The 24,316-nt window shown below is 33.6% G+C and overlaps 1 protein-coding gene across 2 annotated transcripts in view; it reads right to left on the bottom strand.

Moving 5' to 3' along the window:
* Positions 1 to 24,316, bottom strand: part of LOC132939834 (uncharacterized) — a 48,313-nt gene that overhangs the window by 4,649 nt on the left and 19,348 nt on the right. For both annotated transcript variants that reach the window (XM_061007230.1, XM_061007231.1), the window contains exons 3-6: positions 13,647 to 13,934; positions 9,732 to 9,930; positions 6,419 to 6,568; positions 2,387 to 2,521 (exon numbers count right to left, since the gene is read on the bottom strand). In XM_061007230.1, the coding sequence (XP_060863213.1) occupies positions 2,387 to 2,521; positions 6,419 to 6,568; positions 9,732 to 9,930; positions 13,647 to 13,932 (770 nt within the window). In that variant the 5' untranslated portion in view covers positions 13,933 to 13,934. The remainder of the gene's footprint in view (positions 1 to 2,386; positions 2,522 to 6,418; positions 6,569 to 9,731; positions 9,931 to 13,646; positions 13,935 to 24,316) is intronic.

Here is a 24,316-nt window from a genome sequence, read left to right as displayed (position 1 = left end):
TAAAATGTATTAAAATCTCAAATTTAGGATTGAATTTTTAAGATGATAATTTGGTACTGCGTACAAAGGATATTGACAATTGTTCATACATTTAATTATGAAACAGATACATTTTAATAAAATAAAAACTACAAACAGTCTTATGGAGAATAGTGGGAATAACCTCCATATGGTGTCTTCTAGGTAATTCTAAAAATGATTCTCAAAAATAAATAATAAATTCATCCCTATGTATAATTTTCAATATAGGTCATGGCTGATCATCATGGTTATAAGTTTTTTTATAATGTAAAATTTAAAATTTCAAAATTCGATTCTAACAATTTAGCGGGTACCTACACATACAACACGAATACCATGTCCATTTATAATTGTATAGTATAGCCATTATAATAGGTACCTCACAATAAAACTCAATCAAATCTATTGAAAAACAATATGCTTTTTGTAATTTTTTTGTTTTAAAATGTGTCATTAGAATATAACATTAATTAATTTTTATCGTTGAATAAATAAATCGAGCAACACAATTATTATTATTATGTGTAACTATTTTACTGCAACGTTCGGGTTTTCAGTGTATATTATCATACAAATAAAATCTCGTGATACGCAAATATAATATGACTGAATAAATAAAAATATATAATTAAATTTATTCCGTGGTAATATCGTTGCCATTATAATTATTTATATTATACTCTATTGCACAGCCACGTGGCCTTTAACGGGGAGAAAATGGGTTACGGTAATTTTTCGGCGCGCATTTTAAAATTATAAGCAGTGTTCATAGTATTCGTCGACAAATTCGCTCGCTTTCCGATGTTAATATAATAATAATAATAATATAAATTGGTATACATTCCGATAAAAACGCGACCGAAGGACACACGTTATTATTATTATATTATAGATAGGTAGTTGTCACTTTCTCGCGCATCATGTGTTGTCGGCCGGTGTGATTTTCATAGAAATGCCGCCAATGTGTGAAATTAGTGTATTTTTTTAATTTTGCCATTCAATAGGTGTCCCATTAAACGTGACTGTCAATACTGATTGATAAATGAGGAGACCTTGTTTTATTTTTTCATTTCGGGAATACGTTTTTTCGCTCTTTTGTTTGCCAATAACGCCCGCCCACGCCTTCGTCGGAAACACATTGAACTTTCGATCCCGCCGTACAATACGTTTAGAATACATCACAAACGAGATAATACACGATCATAATATATTATTATCACTATGTAGGGGAAGAATGGGGATCCACGAGTGGCTAACCTAAGGTTCGATGAATTTTTTTTCGTTCAAAAAAAGTATAAAAATATCATACCAACTGCAACATGTAAAACCTCGTAAATGTAATATATTCTACTTTATTTTTAGATTCTGAGGGGAGTGAGTTGTGGGTAGTGGTTTTACAACGGTGTTTATTTTATTTTTTTTTTATATCCTGTATACAACATTTCTACCAGAATAGGAATGCTTCGATTTCAACATATCGTACCTTATCTTTTAGCAAATTGGATCAAGATGGTACTTTAAAGAGGTCATTTTTCGATTTTCTCAATAGTTATTTAATGCCACATCTAAATGTTTGTTTTGGTATTCTGATCTACGTCAGGAAATGAAATGACATAATGTGTGCCTAGGTAATCTGCACCACACTTTCAATTTCAATCATTGGAATTTACTTGATAAATTTACCCGCAAGCTCATATTATTAGTGAGTGCATAAAACATGAATAATAATAATAATAATAATAAAAATAATAATAATAATAATAACGTGACTATTAATAACATGAACAATAATTAGTCAATGAGCTATAATTTATAACATTCCTGATTTTTACATACATTATAATTTAACTGATTACTTATTTACTCATTTATTCACAAAGTATGGTAAACCTATAATTATTACAACCAGCGTAGATTTTTTATTTTACTTTATACCTATGTAATATTATCTATACATTTTAATATTTTTCTTGAAACGTATATCTACTAAAATGAAGTTGATCGATGAATAAAATGCATATGAATAAATTTCAAACAAAATAATTATTTATTATTATTTGCAAATTATAATTTTATTAGGTGAAAAATTGTGCAAATTAAATTGTTCTTGCTTCAAGATTGCGTAGATTACATGATGTGGCACAAATTACCAAACTTAATTTTTAGATCTGGCGCCTTCCTTTTTTTTTTTTTTTTTTGGTTTTCGGCACAAATTGCATACGCTTTTTCAGCGCTATACAACTAAGAATACTAAAATGGCCACTTTATCCTTCTTACCATTATACTATTAAGTATTATTATAATTAAATATTGTTAAATCTTATATATTGTACTATTTCTTATATAATACGGTCGCAGTACTTACGAATAGTTATGATTGTTGGTGAACAACGACTTCGGACATTCCTTAAAGTAAGGGTAACATTCTTTGCTGTGTTTGCCAACGGTTTCGGCAGTCACGTAGTCCTTCATTAAATCAGCGTACGTCGATCTACTAGCCCTGCAAAATAATTACAAAAATATATTCATTACCTATTATTAGTATGCGAGTATTCTGATTATTTTGATTAATAGACATAATTGTCTGCACCATCAAAACTTAAACATCGTCCATTTCTTCTCGGTGTGCATTCCTAAGCTATATACATTACGGCCGACCTAGATTTTCAATAATTTGAACGGGCAAATAAATATTATAGTATTATACTCTTGGAATCGACGAGCATGCAATATATCCATACAAATAGTAATTATTATACTATCGATCGTATAGGTCACCCAAGACATATGAGTGATACCTCTATATACCGGAAACTCTCGGTCGCTGAAATTTTGTCCACTACTCAGAGGTGTCCGCTATTCAGAGGGTTCAGATTGTAGAAAGTTTGTAGTTGGTTCCCAAGAAAACATCTGCTATCGGGAGTTAGGAGAGGTTCCACTGTACATTGTATATATTTTTGTGTTGTAAGAACATTTTTGGCCCTTTCCTCCCCCCCCCCTAGATCTATGCTCTGGATTTGTGCCCGATCGTAGCAGTATTTTACATATTTTATAAGTACGCTGCGACGCGTATGTTGGAAACAACAAAAATTCTAATTGTATTTTGTCGAAACGTAAATATTATTATTGTTATAGGTACTGCGCAACAATCGAAACGTCTTGCAGTATATAAAACAATAATATTATATTGTAATCGGTCGGAAAAGCGATAAACGAGGATCGTTTTGTAGTTCGTGGCGGATGATTTGACCGGGTCGAAACGAGATTAAGACGGTGTGCTCTGCGAATTCCGTTGACGAAATCGACGTCATCGGTGCCTAAAATATGTGTATTTAATACGCATACACTCGTAAATAATATATATATATATATATGTGTATATGTTATATTCGTAAATCAATCGTTCCACCGCGATAATAATACTATCAGTGCATTATATTAACGTCAAAGTTCTCTGCGGCGAAACGACCATCAGTACACGAGAGGTCCGTCGATGATCGGTTTGTGCGCATATTATGCGCGTGAATGATATCAGTGATTTAATTTTGCCATACCTAGGTACATAATATTATTATTATTATAACGCCTCGGTCGTTTCGCGGATATGGTCGGCTAACGATTTTCGTCGAACGATATTCGATTCGTCTGTATACGTTTGGCGTACCTATGCGTATACAGCACACGAACGTCGAACACCACGAGGACCGCGACGTATAGGGAGCTACATAATATTATTATTAATATTATAAGACGTATCGTTACTCTGAGGATAATATTATGCGTTAATAAACACACTGCAGCTCTCTCACAGGGGAGGGATCGCACAAGCGCAAGATATTGAACCAGTTTTATAATTTATTAAAAATATTAATACTACTGCAGAGTACGTGATTATTTGATATTATATTATTTATCCCAAAAAATCTTTGGTCTACATATCGGGACCATGGTACGAGGGGGGGGGTCTATCCCACAAATCACTTATCGTGTACATGTCCTTGGGTGGGTACATGTCGGATACAGAACTGTAATATATTATATTATGTTCGGTATCTTTGTGCTGTACGTGGTGATCCATTTAACGCGATGAAGCAGTAACGTTTTTGAAAATATTTCTTCTGCATAGATTTAAATCGTTATCAACCAACGTTTTTGAAAAAATTATATTTTTACTTTTTTTTGTTTTTATTTTAAAGTTTTTTATGTTTCGAATGACAATATATTATAATACGCTGGTCCAAAATTCAATTTTTATGTATCGAAGTATTCGAAAAAATATTCTACTATCGAATAAGGAAATAAACATGCATGTTGTCATTAATAAAGTAAAAAAAAAAAATAATAAAATATAATTTTTTTCAGAAAAATGTTCTTTTTTAAGAAATTAAAATTATGTAAAAAAATATTTTTTAAAACTATTAATGTTTTTATCATAATGAATGTCTTCGTCAAATGGATTACCCAATATATGTAATGGTATATATTACCTACTTAGTAGTTATGTCACAAACGTCTGGGTACTATACCTACTTGCCACAATTGGGCGTTTTTGGGACCGATATCTTATTATTTTCTAACGAGATACGGTTATTAGGACGGTAATACATTTTTTGGTTTCTTAAACGTATTTATCCTCTTATTATTTTGACAGCGCCCAATGCGATGGGTGTAGCTATTGTAGCTATGTAGCTATCTATTAACCAATTCTTTTTTTTTATTTTAATCGATTATACTGTTAAGTTGTTTTGTTAATGATAGATGTCAAAAATATATTAACAGAAAATACCATATTACTTAGTGATGTCCAAACGTATAAGAAAAACTGAGGGCACTGTACGTTTCTACTATTTAAATTGTTTTTTATAATATATTTTAATAGGCCTAGATGGTTTTTAATAAATTATGGTGATTTTTTAGGTCGATACTGACATGGGTGCCCCATGGACCGACCGATTTCAACATATCTAACCAAGCGTACAACAGGATTGGGCAAATCAAGTATGGTTATTAAGATATATCTTATACTTACATTCCTACCACAAATATATTTTCAAACTAAATATTCCATCGGACAAACAAACGGTATTTTATATGTTTTATTTTTTAAATATTAACACTGTGAGAATTAATAAGACATATTTTACTATATAATATTATAACTAGAAGCTAATAGAAAAATACATATTTTTATAATATAATATTTAAATTTTAAATCTTTTCTGTGTATTTTTTAAACACCATATTTTTTTTCTATTTAAATTATTTAGGTTGTTTCATACCTATAGCCTATACATCGAACAGCAGTCTTAATGCATTATTATTGGCTACATATGCGGAATATCCTCGACTGCTTAATATATTTGGTAGTACATTAATAGTTTTCTGTAATTTATTTCACTAATACAAAAATCTAATACTATTGACACACTTCCACTACGGTGAGCTCATATTTAAATGTTACGTTTGTGATAAGTGACCTACCCATACATTTATATTATATTACCGGTAGTTTATTCCACCGACCGTGTGTGCACGGATGGCATTTCCGGTTTGGCACATGGCGCAGAGTTTATAGCGATTGCAAAAAAAAAACGGTTATTAAAAAAAAAAACCCGCCTTACATTTTATGCAATGACCCGATGCCTTCACTTATACAAAGTCGTATCTCCTGCAAGTCGTTTAATAGTCGGTGTCATTTTTTTACGTTTCGTTGGAAAGTTGTTTTTCTCCGACCGCGACGACAGCTTTGGTCGTTGGTGTTTTTATACTTGCATATATTAAGAACGCTTGTTATGATATTATAAAATCAACGGTAAATAATTATGATACGGTATATCATATTTGTACCAGGGATGGCAAACCTATTGCGCGAAAATATGTGCGTTTCGTTGTTTAATCTTGCGTCTAATAGGGAAAATAATTGTGTAACGATTTCTTTATTATTTCTAAAAAATAATGTTCCAAATTATGAACTAGTTTTTCATAACAGAGGAATAATACACTAACGGATGAAGCCAACGTCGCTCTAGTGTTTCGTTTAAACATTTAAGACTAGACAAATATACAACCAATGTTCGATATTTGAGGGGTTGCCTGGGGCGGCGTTCGAATGCAAACGAGAGCAAACCGTAAATAATATTTTATACATCTCTACAGGGTGGTTCTCGACTTCCCACGTATACATTTCTTAAACTATAATAATTTTACCCCTATGTGTCCACTCTTAAATACATACGACCTCGTATAAATAAATTATCGTCGTAAAGACCCGCGAGTTAAATCGTATAGTTTATAAAATTACAAATTTCAACGCGCATAAGTATATTATGATACACATCGTGATATTATATTGAATTTCGTTAGCTATCGTATTTAATTTCATATTTGAAGGACTTACGTGAGGAACAGTTGAATAAATTCGCCGATGAAACCAAATTTGTGTATCGACTTGTGCCCGTGAACTTCGCATATGGCTCGGAGCAGACACGCCTTGCCGTCCATTCCGAAGTTCGTCAACAAGTCCTCGACGACGGTGAACAGCAGAGCTCTGCAAAGACATACTATATCAATATATTGTAATGCACATCATATAACGCGATATTATAAGATCAGTCGTATTATTAAAAATAATTTTTTTAATCTGTCAACGTCACGATGACGTGCCCTATTACCATAAAATATATTGTGTGGCGCGTAATGACACTAGTGATTATACGTATTCGAATTAAACAAAATTCCAAACGAAAATCGCCATGACTTATTCGCTAAGAAAATTTCTACCATAACAAAAACAAATTAAATTCGCCATCTACACACACACACACACACACTTACACATGCATACGTGTGTATGTGTTACTGTATAATCATAATCATATTAATTATCGTATATATGGTCTGATGTATTATTATGTTATGATTATTAAGTATTTATTTCTGACGAAGCGCCGAGGGTCGTAAAGGTTTGGGTTATTCCATTTTCAATCGGCCACTCCTCTTCTCTGGCATCATCACGGGACATTCCCAGCGCCCTTTACCCATTTTCATTGGTCAATGGTCAGCGGTAAACGGGTCTTGTTGTTTTACTTTTAAAACAATTCATTGTTGCAGTCGGCTGCCAAAACCTGTCTGCGCGCGGTGCCCGTGAACTTGGACCAAGCTGGTTACACCGCGTAACCGCTATCCACCACGGCGGCGGTGTCTGGTCGGAATATTAATACGGCAATTATTCATTATAACAGATACGATCTATAAATTATATATATATATATATATATATATATATATGCATAGGTATAATAATAATTTATACTTGCATATGATGCGTGTAATGTCGGTCAAATAAAACCTATTTAGCCGCGTAACATACGATCGTGAGAAACGCAGATGAAGTGTGCGCATAATGTTATGTAGGTATACATATATGCCATTTGTTATCAGCTGATACAGAAAAAATTACGTTTCATTGAGCGAATCATATAGTGCGGGGGGGGGGGGGGCACTAATCTTAATTTTGGGAGCTGCAAATTTATGAAGCTAATTCGAAGCGAGCCACATTGTTAAGAGATGTTTATAAAATGATGACACATTTTTCATTTTATAATAAATAAAGGTACATTTATTTATTTATAGAAATAACTTAGAGCCGCACGAAACTGACTGAAAGCCTCGTTGTGGCCACCCCTGATATAGTGTAATGTAATATTATAATGGTAAATATTTAAGTACCTATACGCGTGTCCATTATAATAATATACGATGCGTATTAACGCGTAGGTGTTATGCACCATACAGTGTATGAGTTTTCGCACAATATGGATGCATGGAAGGTACACTTAAACATTGGCTTTGTAACTGATATTGCTGTGAACAGTATTATAGGTATCCTCATGGAAAACTATTTTGGCTTTTGCAAAAATTGCTTTTCCGACGTTTGACAGTAAAATATAAGACACATTGGTATTTTTCGAATTTCATACATACTTTGTGAGAGTAAATGCCATGGGAATGCTCTGCGTGTCGCAACAAGAATTGTACGGTGAAATTTATAACACGACAAATGGCACCTGTTCGTGATTTATGAAAAAAATAATAAAATAAAGCGTTCCGCAGCCAGAGAAGTAAAAATTGTACTTCGAGTCATGGCAACAGTACTGGTTAAGGTATAATACAAAATCTCAGAAGAGTAAAGTTTGAAACTTCCAATTTTCGAGATTTAAGGTTTTCCCTTAAAAACGCGAAAAACGCCATCATTATCATTATTCACGTATATAATAATCGTAGATATTGTGAAGTTGTATTAGTTGTGTGCATTTTTATTACATAAAATAATATTTAATAAATGTCCATAATTCAATAATTGTATCTTTTGATTATTTATAAAAAAAGTTTCTACATTTACTTACGTTTTACTTTTAGTAAATACATTTTTATTTATTGATGCGAGTTGAAAAGATTAATGTTACACTTAACCTCATAAATAACTCGGTCGTATTTCTTTTTATAACTATGTAAGTTTCTCAATTTTAGGGGTAGCTGCGCATATTCCGTGGCGATTAACTGATGCTATATTTGAATTTAAATTACAACAATTGATAAGAAATTGTGTACTGGTGCAGATACGAATGTTAACAGCTCTAACATAAATCTATAAATCTTGTGTTTCACGGTATAGTTGATAGTTGTGTTTGCGAGATACAATCAAGTGTTCATTGTATATTTGCTACTTTTCGAGTTAAATTTACAAGCCGTGCTTTAAGTCGAGATAACAACAAATATATCATGTGTAAAATTCAAATTTAGAATATTTTTTCGATTTAAAATTTAAATAAGCAAAAAATATTGAAATATACTACAGTGTACACACGAAGTTATTTGTAAAAAGTAGGTATACGACCCAATTATTTTTATTTTAGTAGTGGAGAAGGAATATTAATTTTAAGTCATAAATTCAAAATATGCCTATAAACTGTTTATTTTTTGAATACTAAACCACAAAAGTATACTAATTCATATACACTAATATATGATATACTTACTATTTACAAATAACTTGGTGTATACACTGTATAATAATATAGTCTCTATGTCTATATGTTATAAACGAATACCATTAAACTATAATATGAAAAATAGCTATTATATAAATATTTAAATATAGTTTTGTGTATAATTTTGGACATTAGTGGTTGAAGGTGAAATTAATATGTGTATTAAATTAATTTATTTGAAATGATAAAATGTACCTATATTTATTTTAGTCATATAGAATATGAAAAAAATGTGATATGAAGGTTTTTACAAATTGCAAATTTTATTTATTTATTATTATTTTAAAATATAATATTGTTTGTTAAAATTATTCTCGTGAACAGATTTATGTAGTCTGATACTCTGATTAAAAGCAACATAATCTAATATTGCTGTATGCTAAAATAATGTAGGTACATATTATTATGATATATCATATCATTATTCGTAACTCGTTAACAGCGATCTGTTCGCATTTAATATCATTCGTAACCAATGATTATTTTATTAGATATAGTCGAGAAATAATATTAAAATCTTAGTAATTTACATGAGTAACAGACACGCGATTGAAACGAGAGTATAAATATGTCAAGTTATTTTGATTGGATATAGTATTCCGTCCGGTCGTGTTCTTCTGAATTATTCAAACGTTATTTACACGTTATTTTATGGTTTACCTTTCACCTCCTTGGAAGTACGAGTGTATTGGTTTGGGTAATGTTGGAACAGATCTAGTCGATCTCCGGCCATCCATAAGTTGAGACACATAGTCGGCGAGTACCGAACCCATCTGTCTTCCCATGCTCCTGGCCAATATCGGCGGAAAGGCGCCGAACGGATTCTGATTATCGGTCAGCCCCAAGCCATCGAAGTCGACTATGTAAGCAACATTTAAAAACAAAACACGTTAATGTACAGATATTTTGCAAATACATAAATCAAGTTCTCCCGTGTTCGTATACCTACTCAATGAATTCGAATACTTGTTATTTATTTCATTGTACACGACAAGGCGGGCGATAAAGAATACATTTACATTTTTATGGATCGTAAACTTCATCACTCTAAATATATTATTACGATTGTTCCGATTTAAGAATTTTTCTACTGACATTTAAACGTATATAAACGCCTAAAACTGCAGCTGCAGATGTCTCAACCTATCTATGCAGTTGTATAGGTTTATTATATACTATATAGTAGGTAGGTTTAGTTACTAAGTGTGTACATTTAAGCGACGAAAACGCGGTAAAAGCGCAAGATAAAATATTGACCTACAAAATATGGCACATGATGTCCACTAAAATGTGCGTAAAAAGATTTTATTAGTCTTCTAATGTACCTACCTATTTACTGCTGTACCTTTATGTACTATGTTATAGTCTCACCGGGCCGCCGAATCAAGCGGCCAAAAAGTATCTACACGGAAGTCATTATTGTACTCGTTCGATCGCCATTACTTTTGTAGGCGATGATAAATCGAGACCGTAAAAAGTATAAAACCGATTTTTGATGTAAACGCGCTCTAAACTGGTCCCAGATGCTTGTCGTTTGTCTAAAAACGCATAAATTGTAAACTCGGTTCGGCTTAATAATCGGGCAGAGACATATTGTGTGAATATCGGATACCCATCATCAGTCGTGGTATAATGTGGTACAATAATAATTATAGGAGTGGACCCATGATATGTGTGTATATAATATTACATATGCGGGAGGGGAGGGGGGCTGTACTAAACCTAACAAGATTTTTATTTTTTTGTATTTTCAGTGGAGTTATTTTTTTCGGAATAATTCAAAATATTTAAAACTAAGTTATGTATATAATATAGGAGTGGTCACATGATATATATATATATATTATATGTGGAGAGCGGTAATGGACCTAACAAGATTTTGATTTTATTTTTTCTGTTTTTTTTTTTTTTTCATTGGAGTGGTTTTATTTTAATAATTCAAAAAATATAAATACAAATAACGAAGTGATGTATAGTGTATACTATATTATATAGGTAGATGGTTAGAAAGACGTCTGCGAGTAATCAATATGAATAATCGGATTTGAGTCGAAGTGCATATTATTTTACAAAAAAAAAATTACTGGACTGTTCGACCGACTAACGTTGAAACGAGTTCATGAAATTGTTGTATAATATACAATTTACATGTTGTTGTATATATGTTATTCAAATAATACATTTCATATATTATATTATATTTATAATTTATATGGCATAAAATCGATATTGTGCCTTGTGAATAATTAAACACCAAGTTTTATACGTACCAAGTATTTTTTCAGTAGTTGTAATTATTGGATTAAATTATATGATGTTACTTATTTCGATGCGTTTAACTTTATTATAAAAAAACACACAAAATTCACAGTTGGCACTTATCCGTAGACAATTTTCTAGCACGCCCTATTAGAATATTGTACATATTCATATCATTAGGAATAAATAATATTAGGTTATGCACATTGATTATACCGCGACCTGTTGGTTTTTGTAGCACCGGTGGTAAGTATAGTTAACAACTTTATAATATAGGTATACCTACTCAATCGGACAAAAGTGATGAGTTTCTTTTCTTATTCTGCCGACCAATCGATTTATTCATTAGGGATATTACACTATTTATTATGTAATTATGTTTAACACCAACTCGGCACTCGCGGTGGTCTTTACAATGACATGTGGAAATCAGGTAAAACAAATTAACGATGGAATTGAAGAATAAAATAACTGCCGATATATAGGAAAAATGTTGAAAAAATTAACTGGGAAAAATGACGTTCTTTTGCCGTACGCAAAAAGCGTAAATGTCTACATAATACCATCACATTATTTACGAATTCTTAAATTCCTCTATTTCTAATTGGACGTTGTCGTGCTTATAGTTACTATACACATGACTAAAGATTTTTTTCTAGTTATACTTAATGATTTATAATAATATAATATGCTCGTTGTGCTGAGAAAAATATAGAAATGATGTACGTAAATAAAACGATGTGCCGCACCATTATGGGCTGCACAGTACGAATAATAAAAATACGTAGGTATACCTACAGAAGCGAGGGCGTATGTAATTTGCACCAAAAATGATCAAAAAAAAAATGTTTTCGTAGGTATATTATGTAAGATGCGTTACGCCAAAAAATCAATATACCTACCTATTGGGTAATTATATCCCCCACGGCCGATATCAAATTATATTATTTATATAGTTTGCGCCACATTAAATTTTAATGGACACTAATGAAACGCACCGAGTTCACCGTAACTCACTGAATAATTCAGAATTAAGTGAAATAATAATGATTATATTATATATATACAATATATTATGATATTACTATTACCCAACTAGAAATTTCTAAATTTTCTTTAAAATTTTAATTTTTTTTTAAGTTGACAACAAGTAAAATCAAGTATTATATTAACATTTAAATTAACTCAAGTGGTACTAGTTGTCTATGAATATTATAAAATACGATAATAGTATTAGAATAAAATGTATTATCATTGAATTTTCCAATCTTGTAAAGCTATTTATATTATGTTCACAAGTTTACAACTCGTCGTCTACTTGACAATGTCGAAACCGCAATTTTTAGTGGTTGTGCAAATCACCATTTCAGCAGGTAAGAAATGGCGCAAAATACATTTGTGTATTATTTATTATATATATTTATCAACTACGTGTAGGCGCGGAGTAAATTAAATTCGTCTCAATTATAACCATATAATATGATGTTGTCGTATTCGTTGTGCCCATCGCGCGGAATCGGCATAAAAGGCATGATCAAAATTATTTATAATTTATAATATTGTTCTAATCGCATCATGTTGTCCATAGGTTGACTTCATGGCGTGCAAATATGTCAATGGATAAAAATCGTCTCACTGACTCGTCAATGGCAAGGCGATGCTGATATTGAACAGGAACCCATCCATCGGGAATCGGTGTAAGATCTTGGATCACAATAGTTAATAGTTTATAATATTATCCTGACCAGTTGTTGTGTCTCGGGAACGGGTCGTAATGTAGTGTAAAAAATTGAGCGTTTTCACTGTTTCGGTTCAACGATTCATGTGTATAGTAGTAAATAGTAATAACAAGGCAATGTCGTCGTAGTTGCCGAGTACCAGACGTCCTAAAGTCGGAGTTTCCACTTAAGTCACGGGAGTGATGAGTATATAAAGGTAAATAACTAATATATCAACGTACAAAAACCGTCACACTGACTCGTGAATGGCAAGCTGATGCTCATGTTGGACAGGAACCCATCTATCGGGAATCGGTGTAAGATCTTGGATCACAATAGTTAATAGTTTATAATATTATCCTGACCAGTTGTTGTGTCTCGGGAACGGGTCGTAATGTAGAGTAAAAATTTGAGCGTTTTCACTGTTTCGGTTCAACGATTCATGTGTACAGTAGTAAATAGTAATAACAAGGCAATGTCGTCGTAGTTGCCGAGTACCAGACGTCCTAAAGTCGGAGTTTCCACTTAAGTCACGGGAGTGATGAGTATATAAAGATAAATAACTAATATATCAACGTATAAAAACCGTCACACTGACTCGTGAATGGCAAGCTGATGCTCATGTTGGACAGGAACCCGTCTGGTGGGTACCTGACGAACGGCAGGGACAGCGATGGCGTTATCGTCAGCCTGGTGCCGGGCGGCAGGGCCAGGCGGCCGTCCGTGGTGATCCACAGCAGACGTTTCTGCCGCGAGTGTGGCGTGTCCTTCTCCTCGTGCACGCCGTTATTGTTGTAGTTGTCGTCGGCGCCGGTGACATTGTTCTCGAACCACAACCACAGTAACAGCGCGGTCCACAGAGACGATCTCCCAAAGTATATCATTCCTGAAACGAAAACGCAAAAAAAATATGTATAGGTACATTATACTGCGGACGAAAATGATATTGTCTGGAAGGGTAAATAAAATATTATGTAAAGCACACAGAATTTATTATTGTTTCCGGTACCGTAGCATAGATAGGTACATACACAATTTATAATATATTAATATACCCTCTTATCAACTACAGTCTACAGTGCAGCTGATTATTATTGATTCATATAGTTTATGTTTATTTAGGATATTTTGTTTTACATAAATAATAAATAAATAAAAAACACTGACTTATATTCTCCTACAAACGTAAAAAAATTGTGGCAGGTAATACCGGCTAATATTGATTTTTTCAATTGTGGTAATATAATTAATAGGTAAGTGGTCAAATCAAGTTTATCTTAAAAAAATAAAAATTAAAAATGTATATATACCTACTTTAAATTTAATTTAAATTTTTTGTGATTTAGATTATTATTATTATTATTATTATTGTAACGTCAATATCGTTGCTGAAAATTGAAATTCAATTTATACTAAATTATTATCAAAAATAGTGGAAACTCATAAATCATGTCGTACTTTACACGACTACGCGGTGTTGTTATTACACGGATATACATTAAATCGAACGAGCATATTATTATGACTGTTTCTATTATTGAACGTATCTATTGCGATACTCCGGGGACTCCTTTAATGCGTGTCTATACAGGACATATTATAATATTATTTATTAGGTAGGTATAATATGTATATTGCGTGTCCATCCGTCTCGGTTCTTGACCGGGGGGCGGGGGGGGGGTCTTTAACCCGCGGCCCTTATTCGAGACCTGTGAACGCATTTTAAGCATGACATGTATTTGTTCACAATTTTTCAATCAATATTATTAATACATACCTACGTGTCTCAATTACAAATGTGGTCACGAGATTTGAAAAAAATAATAGGTGGCCAGCAGCTGTCTGAAAAGGTTGAAGACCCTTGCAGGTCCAGACTGCTCTATATGTGTTATAGATGTATAAACAAATTCGTATCATATATATTCGTATTCAACCGGCTTAAATGCCTATTTAAATGTACGGGTAACCGTGGAGTAATTAATTTCGAAAATCAACCACTGTAAATAATTGACAAAGATGGATTGGATCGGGGGGGTGAGCCCGAGAAAACTAATAATTCGGGAGTATAATATTATGTGTGTTGCAGCAGCAGTGAACGTCAATGACACTCGCTCGAGATAAATAATTATATTATATTATAATATAATATATATATATTATATAAATAATATCATGACTGGCACATGAAATCCCTGAAGCATGCACACGCAACGACGCGAAAACGAAAAGCACAAATTCTCGTGTTTTAGAATAGTTCAAAATCTTAATCTATAATCGACCTTGAGGCGTGGGTATTGTTCGGAGTATGCGCATTACCAGCCATCGCCGAAGAGGTCTTTATTATATTACGCCAGGTTAGGGTTATTCCAAATGATTCATCCAACGATTCGAATGCTAATATAGTTTTGGTTTTGAGGTTTAGCGTGTAACATATAAATATGATACATTAAATAAAAGAATAATATTTAAAATGTATTAATTCGGTACCTATAATATATACTTATTATGTGTGCTCTATGCGGAAATTTGCGGATCACACGCGAAAAACATCTGTACCTAGTTGGAATTCAAATTCATATTCCACGCATATCCGTTGACTCCGCCAATTTTTTAACTCTCCGTCTTTGGTTGACGATAATCGTGGTGGTACGTGCACGGTATATTTAACATATATCCCCAAAAAAAGTAATCACTTGGAGTGAAATCAGGTGCAAAGCACGATCGGATGATTTATTTTGAACAACTGCATCGTGAGCGTGTGATAGTATGCTATATAATTCTCCAAAACGACTGTACTGCGATTCGTATATGGCTTCGAATATGTCGACAATATAGACCTTTTAAAAATGATGAGCTTCCATTCTGACGAGTTCATATATTTTTGGTTTTTAGGTTTCGAGTACCTGATATAAACACGATAGTATGCGACACATTAAATAATAAAAGAATACGATTTCATATTTATTTAATAGGTAGGTGGTAGTAGCAGGTACCAATAAAATAATAATAATAATATGTTCTATGTGGCGTGTGCAGGCTATTCTCCTGCGGGTCACATGCGAACAACATCTAGTTGGAACTCAAATCCGTATTATTTCCTTCATGCATATCTGTTGAACATAATATTGACTCGGCTAATTGCTTATCTCCTCCGCAGTGGTTGACGATAATCATGATACGCGCGTAGTATACACTTTAAAATATATATCCCTAAAAAAGTATTCACTTGGCGCAATTCGTCTGGTGAACAGCTAGGTAGCCCCAGGTGCAGAGCAAAGCACAATCGGATGATTCATTGTGAATAAATCTGCGTGCATTGTACGAGTTACGATTAAGCGTATGATAATATGCCACATTATGCTATAATTCGCCAAATTATACTGTGACCTGCACTGCGAGTCGCGTATTTATTTGGTTTTGAATATCACGACAACGTAGACTTTTAAAAACTAATAAGATTGGATTCGGACGAGTTCGTATAACTTTTATATAATATTATGTTATTATATACACACTAATATAATATTGAAGTAGTTCGATGCCACAAAAATATCGTTATTTTTAAGAAATATATCGATGTATCAACAAATCGATTTTATTTTTGTCATCCCTAAGTATGGCTAATAGATTATTGTTCTGTTCGGAATCTCGATTCGGTATAAAATAAAAAATATAATGATGATGTTTGAACTGACTGCTGCAGCAGTGTTTTAGTTTGACTGATGTTTCCGTTTGCGATTCATCTCAAACTTTTGGCAGTGCACACTTCGCGGAACACTTGAACGTGACGAATCACTAATAAATGCGATGCTGTCCTCTGACTTATAAAAAAATATTTCTTAACGGTAAATTCAAAAAATGATATTCAATATTATATTACTATTATTATAATTGTTACTTATGAATTTAAATGTTGCGACGTTCGTTGATAAATACACTTGATTCGCAGTTATTAATTAAAATAAATTACGTTTCGTATGCAATATTTAATTTGCAAAATGATACTGTATTCCGTTTTAAATTACCCCTGTACAATAAAATTCATGGTTTTATAAATAATTACCACATATATTTTGAAAACTAAAACGCGTACTTACTCAAAAATTAATGACCAGCTGAATATCCATTAGTATAGGTTATATAAAATACTAATGACACGATTTGAAATGATTTTGTATATTCATTAAATTATATTGAGAGTTATATCTTATGATAGCATAATGCTCATATTATGAATATATATTGATGGTATGCTAAGAGTGTGCATTTGCATATTTGTACACGTCACATGTCGTTAACTGGTTTTGAATTATTTCTAGTGATTTTCAAGATATGTATTTTATATCCCTATAATAAACAAGTTATGTATTTTAAATGTAATATATTTTCATAATAAACATGCCGTCCAAAATAAATTATAGCTGTATTACCGTTACAGCAGCTATTATGCCCATCTCGGAAATTCTCAAAAATCAAAATGGAGTTATATAATGTTGACATTTTTATAGATGCCTAGTTTATTATCCAGATCAGATTTTGAATACTTTCTACGGCGACTTTATAATCTGGATTTAAAAAGAAAAAAGTATTACTTTAGGCGTAGGCTCTATATTACATTATACGATACAGTATAATTTGAGTATGAGTATTTTTTTTTTTTTTTATACCATAGTAAACTCAAAACTGGAAAAACATAAATCGTTTACTATTCTAATTTTCGTGTGTGATGTTTTTTGTAGTCCTGCCCTCGGAGAGAAAGTTAATAAATTAAAAATCTCGATCCACTCGAGTTGAAAAAAAAAAAAAAAACTACATTCTTTTGAAGATTTCATCGTGGAAATTTAACATTTTATACCTATATTAAGCTGTGATGATGATAATATATAAATCTCCGTCGGCGACCGACGGCTTCGGTGCGGCGGTAGTCCTGCTGCAACGGGTCAAAAATTAAAACGTTCAACGTTAATTACGGGCCTGGTTTTAGGGTGTACGACGTATATGGCGAGACACGCGTTTGTGATGTAAATCAAAATGTTATTTTTTTTACATGGATACAACGCATTTGGGAGCAATATAATACGCACGTAGGTACGCGTTCCTTTGTGTACAGACGTCACGTGTTTGGGCCGTTGGGGAGTCGCCGCGGTCACCACGCATATAGAGGCTACCCCCCCCCCCCCCCCCCCCCGTGCACGGTAACCGTGGTTACCAACACATAATATTATAATGCGTGACTACTTAATCGTATATTATTACCTATACCCACACGTGTGTAAACCATTATACAAACGGTTTGGGTGCAAGCATATTATAATAGGCCCGACCTCCGAAGACATTGCGCACCCCGTTCGTAATATAATATGTACGCACGAATAATCGTGTGCACATCCCTCTCGGTTTAATGCGCATATTTCGGTCATGGAGCAACACAAGCTGCAGCAGGTAGTCGTTTGAAACGCAATAATATATTGAACGCGACGTGGCAATAGTTATTAATCTTTACAGAAATACAGAAGAACATAGAATAAAAAAAAACAGTAAATTAAGATCGATACTTGTGTGACGGGGTGTTCCCGTTTGTTATTGGATAGGTATCTATATATACTATGTTGGTACTCACTACCTGGTATACGGTTTGATAATATCGCGCTGAGTAAACAGTCGTTTCGATAAAATCAAAATTTAGTGTACCGGTAAAAACACTCGTTTTGTACCTATATACAAAATTCCGTACACGAAAAACACATAATGTATCTCGGGCAACGATAGGTATGCGAACGTGGGCGCGCCGTTATCGAGAAACGTTATGGAAAGGTTAGATAATAGTAAATTATTATTATTATCGTTTTTCGAATGGAATAGGTTAAAATAAATATTATATATCACTTCAAAAACGACAAACGACGATACATATTATTAGGTACCTATTACTTACAAGTTACAGTACAGTGCTTGAATATTGAGGGGCGATGTGTTAGGGGGAAAGAGTCCCTCTTTTTATTAAAAAAAAAAATACGTACCCCCTCTAATTATAATTTCCTAATCATCAATAATACATTTAAATATTAAGGTAAGCACATTTTTTTACACTTTTACGCCCGCCTTCTGATTTTGTTTTTCCAATTCAAGCGCGTAAACCTGTATACGCGTATACATAGATTAGGTAGTTTCCGAGAGTTTCAAAAACAATGTTAAATCAAATCCAGAAGAAAACAACCCTAATCTCAATGATATATAATAGTATACTTTCAAGTGACTCGCCCCGAGCAATAAGATTATCTAGTCGGTATACCAGGCTGTAATCTGTACGCATAACGACGGCAAACAGTTGTACACGTCCGGTACACGCAGCACGGATATAATTATTATATTTTAATGTATGGAACAAATTTCTGCTAAGGAAAAATGGGAAAATTGTTTAAAATGTTTGTCGTCATTGGACGATGTTTTTTTTCCATAAGATTCTTGCAATGTACACGTTGTGTATGCGACGACGTTATATCACTAACGTGCCCAGTATACGTCTTGTCTATGTACGCACCCACTCGGGTATATGATATCGTGTCTACATCGGTTTTTCAACACTGCGTGACGCGATGCGTCGGTCATTCCCGAGGGACGCAACGGTCGCTATCCTCGGTATGTAATAATAAATTGTACGTAGGTCCCTTCGTCTGTGACTTCGACAACATTTCGGCCCCGACGCCGAAATTGGAAGGGCTCGCGCGCAGACGGACAGGTCGAAGAACATAGTGTAGGTACCTGTGCAGGGTAATCGAAGCGAACGGTTTTTTTCCTAATGCTTTCGGACATCCAAGTCTCTTCCAGTCAGCGCGCAGTTGAGCTCTCCGAAACCGCACAGCAGTCTCTCGGAAATATAATGATTAAGATTTTACACTTAATCTATTGCATTATGCGCGTTAATTTTGTACTACATAACGACGCCTTATTATTCCGCGCATTATGTATGCATAAATAGTTGAACACTTTAATCACATTATTATTTCAAAAGTATAATAATAATATCATCTAATCCGTGACAAACTGGTCGTGTAACCATTGTAGTAAGCGCGTGCGGTAGGTATAAAAGACTATTCACTTTCCGCGCGCGTATACACCTACATTGTCCGACCGAATGTGTCGACGATAAAAAGAGCGAAAAATACAATTAAACCTCTCATAGGCATTAACCGTACGTCACAATAATGATGATAGTTATAATAGTAATAATATGATTTGAGCGTGTACATCGCCGGACGAGGACGGACTCGGCCACATTATTGTCATCATGTTATATAGTATGGTAACTGGTAAGTATTATAGAGCCGACGGCGGCGGAAAATAATATCATTACCAATACAGAGTGATTCACCAAGCAGAATTAATGTAATTTTTTAATTTAATAATGCATTTATTATTATTTATTAATCTTTTTGGAGTTTTTAAATAGGTATACTGTCTCAAAGACTATATTTTTATATTACTGACATTTGTCGTTTTACTTAACTACTTAAAGACTATTATCCAGTGGTGATATAAACTTGTGTTTTTCAAATTAGAAACTCTCTTTTTTACTGTAAATAATTACTGTGGATAATTTTTTTAAAAATATTGACGCATCTAAATTCAAAATTTGAACCAGTAGTTTTTCAGCTATTAAAACATCTATACTAGGTATAAGGATAAAAGTCCTTGAAAAATGGTTTTACAAAAATATAAAATAGCAGATATAATATTAGACGTAGTGTTTGTTGTACTTGTACAATTTTTACAAATTATAATTATTGACGGGTTAATATTGATTACTAAATTTTCAATTCCCATAAAAATAAAAATAAAGTTCCCATATTTCCCAAACCTACTGTCGTGGACCTAATGTATAGGTAGTAGACAAAATGCGACAGCTTAAAAATTGCGCTTTCGATTTTGATACGTCGAGAAAAAATATCTGCTAACGATTTCAAAGTAAAAGAGGAGAGTTCTTAATATTTGAATAACAGAAGTTAATATCTCCACCCAGTAACGCAGTGCACAAAACCTGAAGAATTTTAAAATGTGGTCCTCAAGTATACCTATACCGATGTAAAAAAATCAGATTTTGTTCAACCGCGCGGTAATGAAAAAGAAAACGGGGATTGACGTGTTCGGTGAATCGCCCTGTATGTCGGCGGTGGCGCACCGGCGGCCAGCCACGTGCTCGTCAAGAGGTCTCCCGGTATTGTATAGGCGGAGGACTCCTGGACGACCGAACCGGAGACCATTGCGACGTGTTCGGTTCCAGTGAGTGTATTATTAATACTATCATCATCGTCGTCATCGACATCGTCTCTTCGCCATCGTCATCATTATCATTATCGTAGTGGTATTCGGCCCGTGCGTACGGCGCGCGTGCGCAAGCCGAAATGTCGACGACGAAATAGCCATTGTGGATGACACGCGGAACGGAATGCATTATTATTATTTTTTTTTTCCACCCACCCATCGTCGGACACTGCGATATTATTACTATTATTATTATTATTATAAATCGTGTCAAGTCCTCACTGCAACGACGACGCACGGCGATCGTAATATTTTACGCGTTGTATTATTAAAGGTACCACGATAATAATAATAATACGATATTATGTGTTGTTGTTGTTGTTGTTGTTATTCTTATTATTGGTTAAGTATTATATTATACGTATATGCGACTACGCGACGGAAGACTATATCGCTGTAGTATAGTACGAGACGATGATAACAGTTGTAATGCGTGCTGCAGCGAGTGTGCATGTCGACGATAATACGATGGAGCCAACGACCATAATATACTTTAATCTGTTATAATATAATATTATTATTGTAGTTGCGAGAGATATTGATATTATGCTCAGAGCTCAAAGTGGCACGAAATGGCAGAGCAGGATACCTGCGTCTGCGATCTCTATATTTTCAGCGTTCAGTCGCGTGCAAACAGATTTTGCAACCGATAGCGGCAGAGGATACTATTGTTTTCTTCATCAGTATAGGTACACCCAATCTCTAAATTAAGAATCTCGTATTATAATAATTATGTTTACGTGAACATTTTCACTTTTGCCACGATTTATTTTTATCCAAACTCTAGCCCTTATCATTTCTCTAGAGTTTAAACAGGGTAGATAGTGATTCTACGACACTGCAATATTTACAGAACAAAGTATTTTTTGAAGTAAAACAATAAAAACAACAACACACTTCACCTTATATTAGACCATTAGAGCATTATAGTCGGTTAGAGTAATAGAAATATTATTTTTATTTGTGTATATGACTTACACATATTAATTTTATTAGCACCTATAATGTGACACATGTAATAAAAACAGAGTAAAATGAAGTAAACAATGTTTTATAATATTAAAATATTTTAAGAAATAAAATAAAAATAATGTAAGTAGGTAAAAAAAATGGAGTAACGAAATGATTAAAATGATTTAACTACAAAATATGCTCTATACCTATATAATAACTATATCAAACTGAAAAATATTTGAAACATTTGAAAAATAAATAATTCTTGACAAATGAAAGTATTTTGATTTAACTCAAACGCTTGAGGAGCGTACCTGCAGCATATACATTTTCAATAGAAATATCAAGACGTAGGAGGGGTGCTGAACTCGCTTGCACCCCCTCGCCACTACTTAAAACCCTTGTATTGAATTCGTGAGTTATTGTTTTAGATTGTTTGTATATATTGTTTAATATATATGGTCTTTTATATTATAATGTTGACTGGCTATACTAGCTATAATATTATACACTCGACTTATCCGTCGTGCACTATTGTATTCTGCAGTGGCGCGTTTACGGGGCGGAAGAGCGGTGGGGGTAGTGGTGTCCCACTCCAAAAACTTATTGCGAATACGCCATCGCATTGCTGCATGACTGCCACGGTACGACCGTAATAATAATAATAATATTGTTTTTATATTTTATTCGTTTCGCTCGCCAAACCGTGTGCGCAGACAGGTACCCACCGCCTATATAATATTATAGCGTATTTACGTGCATTACACGAGACGAGGGAAAAAATCGTTAGGTAAAAAATAAATTGTATGGTAAAATTCCGTTGGAGGTGTCGGAAATCCGACAGCTGTCAGCGCCGCGGGCCACGGGGATCGTCCGCCGTCCGTCGTGTCAAAGTCGTCTCGTCCCGGAGCTTTTAAAAAAGTGCGAAAAAATCAAAGCGCCCCATAAAAACGTCGACCGGCAGAATCGCGGCGTTGAAAATATTGACATAACAATCCACTGATATTGATATTGTATAGAATATAGATAGCTGGTATGATATACCTACCTATCTGAGACGTCGGACATATTACTCGTCGTTACTCGGTAAAAAAATGGAAACGCGTACTGGCAACGTTATAGATTATGATAATATTATAATTTTTATGATGTATAGGTACGTGCAAATAATAGATGAATGCGAAAAATCAATATGTATTATCGAAACAATAATAATGACAACATTATATATTTATATCGTTACAAAACAATGGTGTGTTACGTTTTTAAATTCCTCTTGATATCATAATCGTCGTGGTTATGGCGTAGCCAATACTCACAGAGTTAATATAAAATTTAAAATAGTGTATGCTGTCATTTAAAAATTAAAAAACTTAAAAAAAAAAAAACGTTAAAATTATAGTAATATGTATATTTTTTTTAGAAAAAATGATGTCTTATACGTTTACAATGGTTTTAAATTACCTAGGTATGTGGAAAAAAAATTCTAAAAACGTTTGCGCTTTTCGAGGAAACGAGTGAGTGTAGTTTACCTATTAAAAAATCGCTCAGGCGCCTGGCTGCTGTAGGTATGTATACGACAGTAAATAATAATAATATAGGTACATAATCGGACTTTTATGGTCTTATCGATGTCTGGCAGGCGAAGTGTACACACGATTTTATTTCCATGTATTTAACGTATGCGACGATGACCGCGCGCTGTTTTATTTGTCCGCGTACGGCGAACGAAGAAAAATAATATTATTATATTGAATAAATAATTAGACGTGTTTCGAGGTCTGCGGCGAGGCACGTCGCGCGTCTGGCTGGTCTCCACTTGTGTGAGCACACACACACACGCACACACGCACACACACACACACACAAGCACAATTAATATAAACTATTGTACCGTTATGCGTTATATTTGCGCACGGGAATTAATCGACCATTTTGTCCGTCCAGAAGAATATTATACCGACCCTTGTACGGCGGCTGCGTTAGTGCACA

The sequence above is a fragment of the Metopolophium dirhodum genome, chromosome 2 (assembly GCF_019925205.1).
Source record: "Metopolophium dirhodum isolate CAU chromosome 2, ASM1992520v1, whole genome shotgun sequence".
Classification (NCBI taxonomy): Eukaryota; Metazoa; Arthropoda; class Insecta; order Hemiptera; family Aphididae; genus Metopolophium; species Metopolophium dirhodum.
This window is presented reverse-complemented; position numbering and strand designations above follow the sequence as displayed.